Source organism: Urocitellus parryii, chromosome 12 (genome assembly GCF_045843805.1).
Source record: "Urocitellus parryii isolate mUroPar1 chromosome 12, mUroPar1.hap1, whole genome shotgun sequence".
Taxonomy (NCBI): Eukaryota; Metazoa; Chordata; class Mammalia; order Rodentia; family Sciuridae; genus Urocitellus; species Urocitellus parryii.
The window spans coordinates 65,762,009-65,777,995 of NC_135542.1; the positions used below are offsets into that span (position 1 = coordinate 65,762,009).

General features: G+C 37.4%; 1 protein-coding gene across 1 annotated transcript in view; it reads left to right on the forward strand.

Moving 5' to 3' along the window:
• Positions 1–2,474: 2,474 nt before the first annotated feature.
• Positions 2,475–15,987, forward strand: part of Plekhh2 (pleckstrin homology, MyTH4 and FERM domain containing H2) — a 107,903-nt gene continuing 94,390 nt past the window's right edge. Inside the window, exons 1-2 of the mRNA XM_077791884.1 lie at positions 2,475–2,552; positions 9,692–9,821. Coding sequence (XP_077648010.1) covers positions 9,699–9,821 — 123 coding nt within the window. The 5' untranslated portion in view covers positions 2,475–2,552; positions 9,692–9,698. The remainder of the gene's footprint in view (positions 2,553–9,691; positions 9,822–15,987) is intronic.

Sequence of the window (15,987 nt, forward strand, 5' to 3'; positions counted from 1 at the left end):
TTCAATGCAGCAAAATTCAGAGGTGGGGCTTTTAGGCAATGATTGGGTTATGAAGGTTTTGACTTCATCAGTGGATTAATCCACTTGGTGGATTATTGCGCTGATAATGGACTACTGAAAGGTAGGACCTAATTGGAGGAAGTTCCTACCTGAGCGCATAGAAAGTGTTTATCGTCTCTCCTGCCCTTTCATTTCTCTCTCTGTCCTTTCTGGCTCCCACTAGCTGATGGCTTTACTCCTCAATACACTTCTACCATGATATAATACTGCCTTGGAGTCAGAAGAACATGGACTGAATCCTCAGAAACTGTAAACCAAAATAAATCTTTCCTACTCTAAGTTGTTCTTGTCAAGTAGTTTGGTCACAGCTATGAAAAGCTGATTAAAACATGAAAGGAAGAAATCCAATAATAGCAAATAAACTAAGACAAACAGGTATAAAACAAGGGTAGTATCACTATGAACATTCATGAAATCTGTTCAGAGATATTTTCTTTCCATGGCTACCTAATATAAAACCCAAAACTGACAGGTACTTTTCTTTTTAAAAACATCTTTGAGATATAATTCATATAAAATAAAATCCACCCATTTAAATTATAAACGCCCTACTAATTTTATAATTTTTTTTTTGCCCCAAAAAGAAAGCTTGCTTCCATTGGCCATCACCTCCATCCTTCCCAGCCACTAATTAACTGTCTCTCTGGGTTTGCCTCTTCTGGACATTTCATATAAATGGAGTCATAAACTAAATGCTGTTTTGTGATTGGCTTCTTTCATTTAGCCTATTTTTCAACACTTAGCCAATGTGCAACATGTATTAGTACTTTTATTTATTTATTTATTTTTATTGATGAATAATATTCTGTTGTACCATGTATTTTTCTTAGCACAGCCAGAAACAGGATGCTGGTCCACATTTTTCTCCAGAGCCAACAGATTCAGTTTGTCATTTTTCCAGAAAAAGTTGACAGTAAGTTAATGTTGGCTGAGCCTTACAGGGGTGGCAGCCGTGTTTAGAACACTGCTTTTCATGAGTGATCTTATTCACTCAGTTCTCTAAAGTCTATTTAGTATTTCTGACTCACAAGAGGGAAGTGATTCTATTTTAGCATTCTTTCTTTTTCTCCTGCTTGGTCTCTTTTGACTTGCTGTGTTAAATTATGCAAGTCACTTAAACTCTGTTTATTTAACTCCTGCGTGCTCTGTAAAATAAGCCCAGTTCAGCCTGCTTGTTTGCCAAGGCTGTTTGGAGACAATTTTTCATATGATATGCATCATCAGCTCCCACAGAAGGCAAAAGGAATTTGATGTGTGGGGGTAGTCTGGGATCTAGTCCAAAATTAGTGCTCATCTGGAAGAAATATGGAAGCCTGATACTCGTCTCCTCACTTGCTGGCCTTTTATTTGTTTTCACTTATTGTCCTCCCTTTGAGAAACTTTGTAAATCTCTGTTTTGTGATTTTTTTTTCTTTATGAGATCACCTTAAAAAAAAAAAAGATTGCAGTAAAAAAGCCTTCTGGGCTTCTTTGTTGACCAACTGTGAATCAAAGGGAGTAATTTGTCTGACCTAGTTTTGTGACCTGGGAAGAATTACCCATAACTTTCAGAATTTGTCCCCCTCCTCTCTCCTCTCCTTTTACCCTGAACTGACCTCAGCTTGGGATGTAAAATCCAGTTAGATTTAAAATACCATTCATGCAATATGCAAATCCTTGCTTTCAAAGGCTTGCAGTCTGGTAGAGAGATAGGGAGTAAGTGCCAAGAGAGGCAAAACCCTAGATGTTCAGGGAGCAGAAACAATAGATTTCTGCTAGGTGAAGAGAGAGGCATGGTTTTGAACTGAGTCTTAAGGGATAGTTAAAACTTTCAAAGGCGGCATGCAAAGGAAATAGCTTGTAAATGTTCTCAGGGGGCGTCCTTGGGGGTGGGGAGGTGCACAGCAGTGGTCTCAGGTGTAAAGGCAGCTTTTGAACAATAAACCTGAGCAGGTAGAATGGAGGCCTTGAATACTGGACAAGGGAATCTGTTCTTGATAATTTGAGCAAAAGGAAGTCAATGAAGGTTTCTGGCAAGGTGTAAAACAAAACTGCCCTTAAGGACAATTAACTCGCCTGGAGCATGAAGGATGGACTCAACAAGAGAGATTTCAGGCTGGAAGACTTAAGCAGGAGGATGGTATAATGATAGTCCAGCCGGGCAGAGGCACTAGAAAGTACGTGACCGACCTCTACAACAAGGTCTGAGGTCTAGATGTGAGGAAGGCTGGGGGGGTACACTGGTCAGGACAGAACTACTTGGAAAGGAGACTGGGAAGAGCCAAAGTTATAGACACACTCTTCAGTGACGACGGGTGGTCGTCCGTGGTCCCCGATTGGCTATCCCGGCCGCCAGTCCCGGGAAGGGGTGGCGCCCTGTCCCCGCCCGCCGGGGGCTCCTAGAGAGGCGGGCGCGGGCTGAGAGCCGGGAGAGCCCGGGGAGCCCGGGAAGCCCGGGATCAGGCGCAGCCGGCAGGGACATTGAGTGCTGCCACCGGGGACCCGCAGCAGAGGTAAGCAGAAGGGAAGTACGGAGCCGGGGGACGACCCCAGCGTCTCAGCCACTCCGGGATCCCCGCCCCCTCGGGAGCGCGCCGTCCGGGGGGCTCCTGGAGCGGAGGATGGGGACCGCGGGCCGAGCCGGCGGCTGGGATCCGGAGGATGGAGCGGCTGGCGCAGCTCTAGACCCCAAGTCTCCCGCTGCAGCCCGGGTCTGCCCCCAGGTCTGGGTCTCTTCTGCAGGGGTGGGTTGGGGGCGGTGGCCCGCACCCCTACGTCCCCTGGGCTCCTGTGACGTTTTGTTTGAAAACCCAGAGCCCGGGTTTCTGGCCCTGCGCCTGTGGTCCTTGTGGGCACAGCGGGGCCCCAGGTTAGAGATGCCCCCGCAGTTAGGGATGCTGCGGCTTGGCCTCGGCTTCTGGGGAGCCCCACTGTGATCTCCCGGGAGAAACTTCTCAAAACTTTAAAGAGCCATTTTCTACACCTCGAGTTGCCGGGACGTCAAAGTGCCCTAAGGTGACCTACCATGAAACTACGCTGTCCCCGAAGTCAGTAGACCACTTTTTAAAAGATGGAACATTTTAGCCGTGGTATTCTGAGCGCGAGACACTGTGAGAAGAGAAGTCGAACCATTTGTGCCATGAAAGCACTAGTGCTGGGCTACCTGCGGGTCACTACTTTCTTTGTGAAAATTCCTGTCTTTGCAAGTCTGGACCGCACCGCTCAGTGCGTGCCTGAGGAGTGTGGGGCGAGGAGCAGGCTGTTTGGGGCAGTGCCACCGAAGGGCAGGCGTGGCCGAAGTGGGGCTAGGTGGTGGCGGTAAGGTTCTTTAAACAAGGCATGTCTCAGTCTGGTCAAGAAAGGCATCTTTTCTGCTAAAAAGAAAAAAAGAAGAGCACAGTTACCTGATCCAGTTAAGCTGTCCCTTAAGAGAAGAGAACTAAAGAATGTGAGAGGTTAACCCTGAACTCCATCAGAGTAAACCAAAGGAGATGAATCTTTACTTCTGGGGTTTTGTAAGAGAAACAGGAAGTCAGAGATTCAGAGAAAAGAGCATTCATTCCACAATTGTAAACAGTTTATTTTGTGTCAGTATGTATTTTCAGAAGTTTTTGAAGGTATTTGGAAAACTCAAGACTTTTTCTTGTCCCCTGCAGAGAAGATAGAGCATTTCAGATTCAGAATTTAGATATATATATTTTTAAGTAATTCGTTATAGCCCCCAAATGGTATAGTTCTATAACATCAGTGGTAATATTTATTGTTCATAGAATTCTTAACTACTCAATATGGTGCATTAGTGCAAGCTACTTCTGTACTTTTATACACTGATATTATAGAATGAAATGAGGAAACCAGGTGTCTAGACCTCAGTGTGGACCAATCTGAAGCTTTGAAAAAAATTTTTTCTGGTGGTATTGAAGATTGAATCCAGGACCCACACATGCTGGGGAAGTGTTATAACATGGAGCTACATCTCCAGCCCCTTTAAAAATATATTTTTATATCAAGAGGTGGGGCGTCTTACCAAGTTGCCCAGGTTGACCTAGAGCTTGGTAGTCCTCCTGTCTCCCTAGTAGCTGGGGTTATAGTCTGTCTTCACTGCTTCTCCTGCAGTTTTGAATTTTTTTTTTACTATGACCCAATTAAAATGGAATGCAGATGTTAAGTGCCAATATAATAAAATTCTTAAAGCATTACTACCTCATTGTAAAATACATAATTAGCATAACTGAAAAATAGGTGTGTTTAGTTTTGATGTTATTTGTTGTGTCTTTTTTTCATAGCAAAGTGTTTTAGGTAAGCTATATGCATGATGCTTTTATTTTTGAAGTTACCCTTTTTTAAAAAAAACTTTTTTTAGTTGTAGATGTACACAATACCTTTATTTAGCATTTTTTATGTGGTCCTGGGGATTGAACCCAGTGCCTTATGCATGTTAGGCAAGCGCTCTACCACTGAACTACAACCCTGGCCCAACAGTTACCTCTTAATTATTTGAGTTAATGGTGACATTCTTGGAAGAGATAATAACCACATATAATGGATCAGGGCTGGGGATATAGCTCAGTTGGTAAAGTGCTTGCCTTACATGCACAGGCCCTGGGTTCAATCCCCAGCACCACCAAAAACAAACAAACAAACCACATATAATGGATCATTAAATGATCTATTTGTAAATGTGTTTTTAGTGTACATCCACTTAAACTACTACTTTTTCTTTATTTGTTCATAAATTTGTGCTTTTTATTGAGATGTAATTCAGAAACCATAAAATTTACCCTTCTAAAACTGCAATTCAGTGATTTTTAGTATATTTTCAAAGTTGTGCAATCATCACCACAATCTAATTCTAGATTATTTTATCACCCCCCAAAAGAAATCCCAGTCCCCATTGCCCTTTTATCATAGCCCCTGAGAACCACTAAGTGCTTTCTGTCTCTCTCTCTGGTTTATTTCACTAATAATAATGTTTCAAGGTTCATCCATTTTTATAGGCTGTAGTGGTATTTAATTCCTTTTTGTATCTGAATAATATTCCATTGTTGTTTATGTCACATTTTGTTTATCCATCCACTTGAGGGTGGACACTGGGTTGTTTCCTCTTTTTGGCTTTTATGATAGGATGTTATAAATATCTGTGCACAGGTTTTTGTGAGAACCATGTATTCAATTCCCTTGGCTCTATACTTCATATTGGAGTTGCTGGGTCATAAGGTAACTAAACTTTGGAGGAACTGTTAAACTATTTCCAAAGCAGCTGCAATATTTTTGCAATACCACTAGTAATATATGAGGCTTCCGATTTCTTCACATTCTGACTAACAATTGTTAGTATATGTTCTTTTTCATTTTATCTATCCTATTTGGTATGAAATAGAATGTCCTTATGACTTTGATTTTTCACTTTCCTATATAGTGAATGATGGTGAACATCTTTTCATGTGCTTATTGGCCATTTTTATCTCCTTTGGAGAAATGTCTATTCAGATACTTTGGCCATTTTTCAATTGGGTTGTCTCTTTTTACTGCTGAATTATAGAGTCCTTTATATCTTCTGGACACAACAAGCCCCTTATCAAGTACATGATTTGCAAATACGCCGTCTCCTTCTCCATTTTGTAATTTTTTTAACTTTCTTGATTGTATCCTTTTAAGCTCCAATTCTTAAATTTTTTAAAAATTTAAAAGATATTGATGGATCTTTATTTTATTCATTTATATGTGGTATTGAGAATCAAACCCAGTGCCTCACACATGCTAGGCAGGCGCTCTCCCACTGAGCCACAACCCCAGGCAACAATTTTTAATTTTTGATGAGGTCTAATTTATCAATTTCAGTTATTTGTTCTTTAGAACATATCTAAGAAACTATGTCCTGGTTCAAGCTCCTGAAGATTTATACCTGTTTTCATCAAAGAGTTTTAGAACTTTGGCCCTTACATTTAGGTCTTTGATCCTTTTGGGGTTAATTTGTGTATATGGTATATGAAGTAAGGATCCAAATTAATTCTTGTGCATTTGGGCATCCAACTGTCTAAGCATTGTTTGTTTAAAATACTATTCTTTCTCCCATTGAGTTGTCTTGATACCCTTGCCAAAAGTCAGTTGAGTGTAAAGGTGAAATGTTATTTCTGGATTCAACTTTATTCCATTGACCTATATATTATGTCTATCCTTATGCAAGTATCCTGCAGTCCTATGATTTGTGCCTTTGCAGTAAGTTTAGAAAGTTAAATGTGTGAGTCCTTAAACTTTTAAAAAATTATTTTGGCTATTCTAGGTCCCTTGAATTTCTCTCTAAATTTTAGGATTAACTTGTTTCTGCAAAAGAAATAGTTGCACTTTTTGAAGAGATTGCATTAAATATGCCATCTTCACAGATTCAGTCTTCCAATCCATGAGCATGCAATTTCTTTCATTTATGTAGATCTTTAATGGCTTTCATGGATTTTTCAAAGTACAAGTCTTGCAAATTTAGCTAGTTTTGTATTTTATTGATTTTGATGATAGAGTAAAGGGTACATTTTCTTAATTTAGGTTTTTGAATTTTTCCTTGCGAGTATACAGAAAAACAGTTGATTTTTTATATATTGATTTGGTTTCCTGAAATCTTGCTCAATGCACTATTCCTTAGAATAATTCTAAGGAATCATGCATGTCATCTGCAAATGGAGATAGTTTTACTTTCTTTCCAACCTGGTTGCTTTTTATTTTGTTTTCTTGCCCTTTCTAGTACCATGTTGAAATGTTGAATAGAAGTAATGAAAGCAGACATCCTTGTCTTGTTCATGACTTTATTGGGACAACTTTCAATCATTTACTAGTGTGTATCATGTGAACCGTGGGCTTTTTATAGATGTCATTTATCAGGTTGGGGAAATTTCCTTCTTTTTTTTTTTCTGAGGAGGGGGTAGGGGGTGCTGGGGATTGAACCCAGGGACTTGTGCATGAGAGGCAAGCACTCTACCAACTGTGCTATATTCCTAGATCCAAGGGAGAAATTTCCTTCTATTGCTGATGTGTTGAATGCCTTTATTATGGGGGCTGTGTATTTTCTTAAGCATTTTTCTGAGTTGTTGAGATGATTGTGTGGTTTTCATATGGTATATTACCTTGATTCATTTTATTAATTTGCTGAGAAATATGTACTCCTTATGTTATTTTTGACTGTAGACTGGGAATGTAGCTCAGTGGCAGAGGACTTGCCTTTCATGAGCAAGGACCTGGGTTCTATCCCTAACACTGCAACAAACAAAACAAAATCTGTAGCCATTATACACTAGAACATAAACAAGGGAGTATAAATGGAGATCAAGATTTAACCAGCATGAAATAGACTTCTAGTTGCTTAAGACAGAAAAGTGTCCCTACATTTCTGCACAATTGTATGAATGGATTAAGAATTAAGGATGGCTGTTTCATGACTGCTTTTTATTTTTTAATATTTCATCCATATTTTCTTTCCCTGTCTCTTTTAAAGCTAATAATGAGAGAAATCAAATAGTAGAAAGATAAAAAGTTTGTGTTTGGCAAATTACATTTCTACTCCTAAAGCATCAATGCTGAAGTGAATCATTAATAGTAAATGCTAATATGGGAAATGAAAAAGATTATTTACAAGGCTAATATTCTAAAAAACAAACAAACAAAACACGGATAAAACAGCGAAGCAAGGATGCTGTAGACACAAAGAAACAAGAAGAGAATGACGTCAGCTCTACCATGATGAACTTTCCTTAAACTATAGCTGGGATTGAAAGGTATCTGGAGGCTTTGACATGATGGGATACTTTTAATAAAAGTTGTAGCCTTTGTAGAACAATTCTGCTTGTATTTATTTGTTTCTAAAAGATTGAGTGATAATGTCAGTATTAATATAAAAAAGTACATTATGCACAAACCAATACTTATGCTATGAAAATCTTTCAGTGGGATTTTATTAGCACACAGTTTTTTAAAAGTTGTTATAGATTTAGGGAGGGGGATAAATGACACTAAATACTGGGAATAAACTTGGTTGTATTTTTATAAAATAAAAGAATAAAATAACATTTTTCAACTTCAGGACCCTCCAAGGGTAACATGCTCCTCATGTCTGGGGTTTGGCTCTGCAGGAGATCCATTCCTAATGCAAATTTTATCAGTTCATAGCAAGGACAATTCAGAAATACATTATTTAAACCTTTTATTTTAATAACTCAATAAAACATTAATAATGGGCTGAGGAGGTACCTCATTGGTAGAACATTTGCATGTGTGAGGCTCTGAGTTTGATTCCCAGCACTGAAAAAAAAAAAAAAAAGAGCAACATTTAAAGTTGCTTTTATGAATCTCAGAGCCAGAAACAATCATGCTTAATGAAGTAACACCTATTTAAAAACCAGTTCCCTGGCCTCTTGTCTTCCTCCCTATAGTGTTTCTCCTCCAAAAGGAAAGTTAATATCATGGAAAATACTGAGTCCAGATTAATGTAGATGATTCCAAATTTCATATTTATAGGTTTTCTCTTCTTACACCAATAAAAATTATGCACACTTGTCAGGATCATAACTTACCTAGATAAATATGCCAAAGAATTTCTGGCTTGAAAGATAGCCTGGTCTTGGACAAATTCAGAGTAGTGCTAAGTAATAATTTTAGAACAAATCTAATATATATTTGTAGCACTGGTATGGTGTTTCTTTTATGTTATTTTATTATGCTACCAATTGAATCAAGTGTGATACTTCTGTAAATTTAAGAGTATAGTAAAATTATAAGCTATGGATTTTAAAAATCTATCTGTTGGACAGAGTTAAAACAATAATAGTACTCTGTGCTGTGCTATTATACTATCCAGAGTTCTGTTAGAAACAGCAAATATTTAATTTGTTCCTCACAATTTACCAGTGAGGAAGGATAGTTTGTGATTGTCAGCATCTTTCTTTTTCCAGATTGTGTAAACTGAGACACTAAAAGAGAATTAAAATCATGGCATTTGCAGGTAAATGGATATAGTTGGAGAGTATCATGCTAAGTGAAGTAAGCCAATCCCAAAAAACCAAATGCCAAATGTTTTCTCTGATATGTGGATGTTGATCCATATTGGGGATGTCTGGGGGAGCATGGGAGGAATGAAAGAACTTTCGATAGGGCAAAGGGGAGGGGAGGGGAAGGGAGGAGGCATGGGGGTAAGAAAGATGGTGGAACGAGATGGACATAATTACTCTCTGTATGGAGACATGAATGGTGTGACTCTACTTTGTGTTCAACCAGAGACATGAAAAATTGTGCTCTGTATGTGTACTATGAATTGAAATGCATTCTGCTGTCCTGCATAACAAATTAGAATAAATAAATACATATTTTTTTAAAAAGAAGCTGAATTTGAGGAGCTGAGGTTGTGGCTCAGTGGTAGAGTTCTTACTGCATATAAATAAATAAAATAAAGGTCCATTGACAACAATTTTAAAAAAAGGTAAGTAACACAGTGGGGCTTCCACCCCTGGCCTCCTGTCTCACTCAGTTCTTTCCATAAAATACACCAGCTTCTGGAATTTATCTTAGAATTTAAAACTTGTGGCTGGATATCATTAGATGGGTGCATTGGGTGATTTAATGGATTATCTTAAGTGCTAATGTTATGCTGTTTGAATGCTTTCTTTTTTAGAATAATTATGGCAGAGCCTTCTGATCCAGAAGGACCAATAGATTGGAAAGAGCGATGCGCAGCTCTGGAGTCTCAGCTTATGAAATTTAGAGTTCAAGCAAGCAAGATACGAGAGCTTTTAGCAGACAAGGTAAGCTTTTCTCTCTAGCCTTTGTTACTAAGTATCAGCTACTCTGGGCCCTTTTCATGTATAACTGAATAAACTCAGTACTTTTGGGGTTAAGCCTTTTGTAAAATAGTATAATTTAACTATTTGCCAAGATTTGAAGCTACATTTGGCATATTCTTTCTCCACTGTTAGGGTAAATTGAGCAGTGGATGAAAAACATTTTATTTGCAAATATTAGTGGAATATGTGAAAATTGTGTAAGTTTAATGAATGTGACATTCATTCATTCTGGAGAGAAAAGTAGTTCATTTGATTTTGCTAGTGGAATTTAATAGCATTTTAAATTGCTAAATATTTAAGAATATCATTTTAAAGTGATTATAGAATACAAATCCCTATTGGCAGTAAAATGTGTTTATAATGTATTTGAAAAGTATGTACCTGTTTGGAAATTTGTGCTTATTAACTGTATATCATTAAACTATTATTGAGACTAGAATTGAGTTTAATATAATTACATGTTTTTCCTAATAGTTCTAATAATGCAATTAGAATTTTGTGTCACAGGAATTTTGTTTTTGAAAATATGTGTATAAACCCAGTACATTCATTCACTCAATCATTTAACACATATTTTTTGAGGGCTAGTTATGTGCCAGACGTGGTTCTTTATGTCACAATTACATATGTAAACAGGACAGCCTATGTTTTTGATTCCAGGTGATCTGGATTTTAGATCTGTGTTGTCCATATTTGTTCAATATGAAAGTCACTAGCCACATATGGCCATTGAACATTTCAGATGAGGGTAGTTCACATAGAAATATAAATACATACCAGATTTCAAGGATTTAGTATAAAAGAAAGTAATTTATCTCAGCAATAATTTTTATATGGATTATGTTGAATACTACATTGGCTATTGGGTTAATTGAACAATATTAATTTAATTTTACCTGTGATTTTACTTTCTAATGTGTGCACTAGAAAATTTTAATTATGCATATGGCTCACATTATATTTCTAGACAGTCCTGGATATATATTTGGATGAATGATATCTGTGGTCAGTCAGAACTCAGCAGAAGAATTTCCAGGTGGTTTCTTAAACCCTCGTCCACATAATCTTTTGGGATAGATACTGGTACCCATATCACATCTCCAACAAGGTCTTAAATCTTCATTGTTGGTCAAGAATCTCTGAGAAGTAGTTTAATAAAATACAGTGAAACATCATTCCATTTATACTTTCATATATATCTTCTTAAATTTTTGTATTTTAAAATCTTTTCGGTAGAAAGACTAAGGTTATCCTATTCACTTTGTATTAATGATAATCCAGTAATAGTCTTTGAAGAATAAATCCTCAATATCAATGTGCCCTACTGCTATTAGAATAAATTATAGCTCAGAGAAAAAAATCTCAGTTTGAATATCTCCAAATAGGGAAAACTTATCTTAAGTCAAGGTTCAAGACTAATCTTTGTCTTTTGCTCTTTATATATGTCCTCTCCTGTGTTGTGCTGTGAGTTATCTAGTATTTTCCACAACCCCAACCATTCATACAATTATTTTATCTAGATCCACCAATTAAATCCTGCTAGATCTTGTGGACACTTGCCAATTGTTGCCTTGGCCTCTGAGCAGTTGACTTTGCTGACCACAACCACCTCCTCAGAATTTTCTTGACTTCTCTACTGTCTTAGTCTACATATGGACTAAATAAAAATTCTGCTCATTTGGGTTTCAATTAGTTGACTTTTAAATTTTGTGGCAACATTTGTTCTGTTCTTTAGAAAGCACATTGCAGCAAGTGTCTCTCTGATTGCCCATCTTTTTATTTTTAAAAATTTTTTAGTTGTCAGTGGACCTTTATTTTATTTATTTATATGTGGTACTGAGAATTATTTTTTCTTTTTTTAAAATTCTTTTAGTAGTTGTAGATGGACAGAATGCCTTTTTAAAAAGTATTTTTTTAGTTGTTGATGGACTTTTATTTTATTTGCTTATTTATATGTGGTGCTGGGAATTGAACCCAGTGTCTCACACATACTAGGCAAGGGCTCTACCACTGAGCTACAGCCCCAGCCCCTGAGTGCCCATCTTTTAAATTATAAAAATGGTGTTTTCTCTGTAGGTAAAACCATACATAGCTTTTTTATATATTTATTTTTTAGTTGTAGTTGGACTTAATACCTTTATTTCACTTATTTATTTTTATCTGGTGCTAAGGTTCGAACCCAGGGTCTCACAAGTGCGAGGGGAGCACTCTACCACTGAGCCACAACCCCAGCCCCCATAAATGGCTTTTTAAAAGTATTTTGTTTTAGCTGTAGATAGACACAATATTTTTATTTATTTATTTTGATGTGGTGTTATGGATTGAAGTGCCTCACGCATAGAGGCAAGCGCTCAACCTCTGAGCTAAAACCCCAGCCTCATATATAGCTTTCTGATTACCAATCTTTAGGCTATTAGTTTTAATATTTTTTTGTCAGTAAATGAGTACTCAAGAGGAATATTATTTTAAAATTGCTGTTTTAGTTATTTTTTTCTTTCTTTTTTTGTCTGTATTTCATATCTGTAACTTGAATCCTTTGACAGATCTAAGAGATGGAATTATTCAGATGCATTTTACATATTGGAAAATGGATAAGTATGCCAAGTTTCTCATGGTTTCCTAGTAATATATTCAGCATTAAAATGGGAGTAAGGATTCTCACAATACTTTGTTAAATTCCATTATGAAATATTTTCCCAAGTTTAAAATTTCTTTTTGGTATCCACCATATTTTAAGGAAAATAGCTAGTATTTATTGATTTATTATGTACTCAGCACTTTATAGGTTTAATTTACTTAATTTGTCTAATCACTTGTGAGGTAACAAATTTAATTGTCCCCATTTTATAGATTAGGAAACTTATGTTTCCTCTGTGCTAGGAATTCTTCTAAGTGCCACACACACACACACACACACACACACACCCCACACACTTTTAATACTTTCAACAATCTTATGAGGTAGATACTAACGTTACCTGCATTTACCTAGGAGGAAAATTAGGCTCAGAGAAATTATTTAACTTGTTTGAGTTTACACTGAAAGATAAGTGATGGAACCAAGATTTGAATCTGGCATTTTGTTTTTAAAGCCTAAATGATTAGCTGTCACCTTATATGGCCTCTCTGATTTTTGCTCTCTCTGATGTTTCTGCCCTCTCATCTATTCTATCTTCTATTCAGTCATGCATCATATAAATTCATCTCTGGGTGGGGATAGGTATCTATGTGTGTTAGTGTGTGTGCATGTATTTAATAATAAAAATTTATAAAGCATTACATATTTTTCAGAACAACCCTATTGCACTGTTTCTAAGTGCCAACTTGAAGCAAATGTTGCATTCCTGAGACTAGTTTGTTCCCATCCACAACCTTTGTTTCTGTGTTAGGACCAGTCTGCCCCAAGGTTTCTGCTTAATACTCTCTATGCCTTCTCCCCAAATGGATGTAGCCCCAAGGCTGAAGATTCTTAAGAGAATACTAATTTGATTCTTCAGCTCTTTGCCAGGAATTGGGGCCAGCTTCTTCTTCCTGCAACAATTCTGATTCTGGTTCCATTTTATTGGTGCTGGCTCTAGGCAGCTCATGCCAGGTGTTAGCTGTGGCTCCCAAGCCTTTACTACAGCCATTAGCTAGTTTCAACCCCATAGTAACCCTATGAAGTAATTATTATTCTCACAATCTAACAATATTAACGTTAAGACTGAGTGTAATTGATTAGTATGTCCAGCATTACACAGCAGAGCTGTCGTTAAACCTTAGATTTTTCAGATTTATTGTAATGCAGTTAATAGAGTACCTGGCACATAGAAATGACTCATTACTTTTTTCTTTCTCTTCTTCCCTCTTTCATCCTTCCCTCCTTTTCTCTCTTCTCTTTTCTTTCCTTTTCCTTCCCCTCCTCCCTCTTTGGATCAAATCTAGAGCCTTAAGCATCCTAGGCAAGCACTCTACCACTAAGCAACCCTCCCCAGACTTTCTTGTACCATTTTGACTAGGCATGCTGTTTAAGTGTATGAAGAGATAACTTCAGTGTAATTACAGATTGATAGGAAACATTTTGAATTTTGTAAGGGAAAAGGTATGAGATTATCTGAGAGTATTTTAGAATTAAAGATGAATTTCTATTTTATAGATTTGTTTTATTTTTGAAGATGCAGTAGAATATAGGAGATTTTTAGAAAACTATTTTGGCACTTGGTTGTTTTTTTTTCCCCCCAACACCATTTTCAAGAAAGTTAAAATATTAAAGCTAGTGGAAAAAAGGCCTTATTGAAGTCTTGGGCAAGTGCTGCTGTAAGTGGGAGAGGTCTTTAGAGGAATTTCAGGAATGGTGTTGGAAATATCCTTAGAATGCCAAATATAAACTCTTCAGGGAAGCTGAGTTGTAAGTAGTTTTTCTACCTTAAAATATTACTAGTTAGTTTTCTGAGTCAGGGAGGGAAAAGGGGAACTTTCTTTACAAGGTGAAGTGCAGTGTTATTTCCTATGAGTTAGATTTTCATTTGAAAAGGAAAAAGGAGAAAAATAAGAATTTTTCCTGTGGGCATCAGCATGGCCCACATAACCTAACGCTTGCTGTCTTTACCTGACACAGCATGGCCATCTGGGATTTCCTGCTTTGGTCTTTCTTTCATGAATATGGTTCCCCTGAGGTGGTTCAGGAATGCTTCCTAAGAATAAGGAGTCCCTGGATAGCAGAGCATATGCTCCCATTCTCCCTCTCCCCATCCCACTATGAATCAGCCTCCTCATATCAAAGAAAACACTTGGCATTTGGTTTTTGGGGATTGGCTAACTTCACTTAGCATTATCTTCTCTAACTCCATCCATTTACCTACAAATGCCATGATTTTATTCTCTTTTATTGCTGAGTAATGTTCCATTGTGTATATAGTCTAATTGGAATTTCTAAAAAAAAAAAAAAGTTATCTTTTATTCTTTGAGTTCTTTTTCTTTCACCTGGGGGTTATTTTTCTATTTTTTTTTTTTTTGTTGTTGTTCAGGTAGAAAACTTTTCTCAAATGTCTGATGATCTTTGGTGATCTATTTGTATTTAAGAATGGGACATCTGCAAAGCTGGGTGACAATTGTACACTAATTGTTAGTTATTCGTCAATTTTTGCTTTGGGGAGAGTGGGCAGGAGACTTTTGTTAGATGGCAAGCTCATAAATACCACAATTGCTGGATGAGTGAGCTCCAAATAATTTATTCAGTTTTGTAAGAGAAGAACTTTTCAATTTTTTAACAGAAAGTAAATGCTTATTTGCTGGACATTTGGCATCTGGGAGGAGTGAGAAGGTTTAAGGGAATTAGCTTATTTTAAAGGACCACATAATTTCCATTAGTACCCACTATTTTCAGCCTGACACAGCACTTCTCCTATAGGTCTTTACAGGGTTCTGCAGGACACTGGGTCCTCAGCAGGAGGAGAAGCTCAGGACCCTCCACACCTTATTTTAGCCCGTGCTTTCCATCATTCTGCTTCACCAAAAACAGAGGGGTTGAGTGAATATATGCCTTTGCAATAGTAAACTTATCCTTCACTCCCAACCTCCTCTCAATAGCAGCCAGCCTCTAATCTTTAAGAGGATATTGAAAATCTCTTGGAACTCATTTATCAGTCCAGAAGGAAAGAGATAATGATGCTGACATCAGTGGTTCCCCAACAGAGAATCTAGCCAGATCACTTCGTGTTGAAGTTCATGGTCAACAAACCCCATATATGTGTTAAAGCCTCTAATCAACCTTTTAGTCCCCTCACCCTTAAACCCAAATGGCTTCTCAGGGACAACTGAATATCCAAAGAAAAGCCTGTTACATGAAAGAGAATGAGCAATCAGAAAAACATTGCCCATATAGAGAAAAGGAAGAAAAACAAGGCAGACTTAATAGAAGGGTTGGAATATAAACTTAAGGGAAGTTGCCGGGAAGTAGAATAAAAAGTTAAAAAAGATGGAAAACAGGAGAAAAGATGAACCAGAATGAACTTAGCAACAAGTATCAGAGGGGAATTTGCCAGTGAGCTTGGATCATGTCACCACTGGGCATAATCACCTACCAACCAGACTGCTAAGGGTCTGTGCTCTCGGCCTCCACTCTGCCCCTCCACTGCTTGAACAAGAG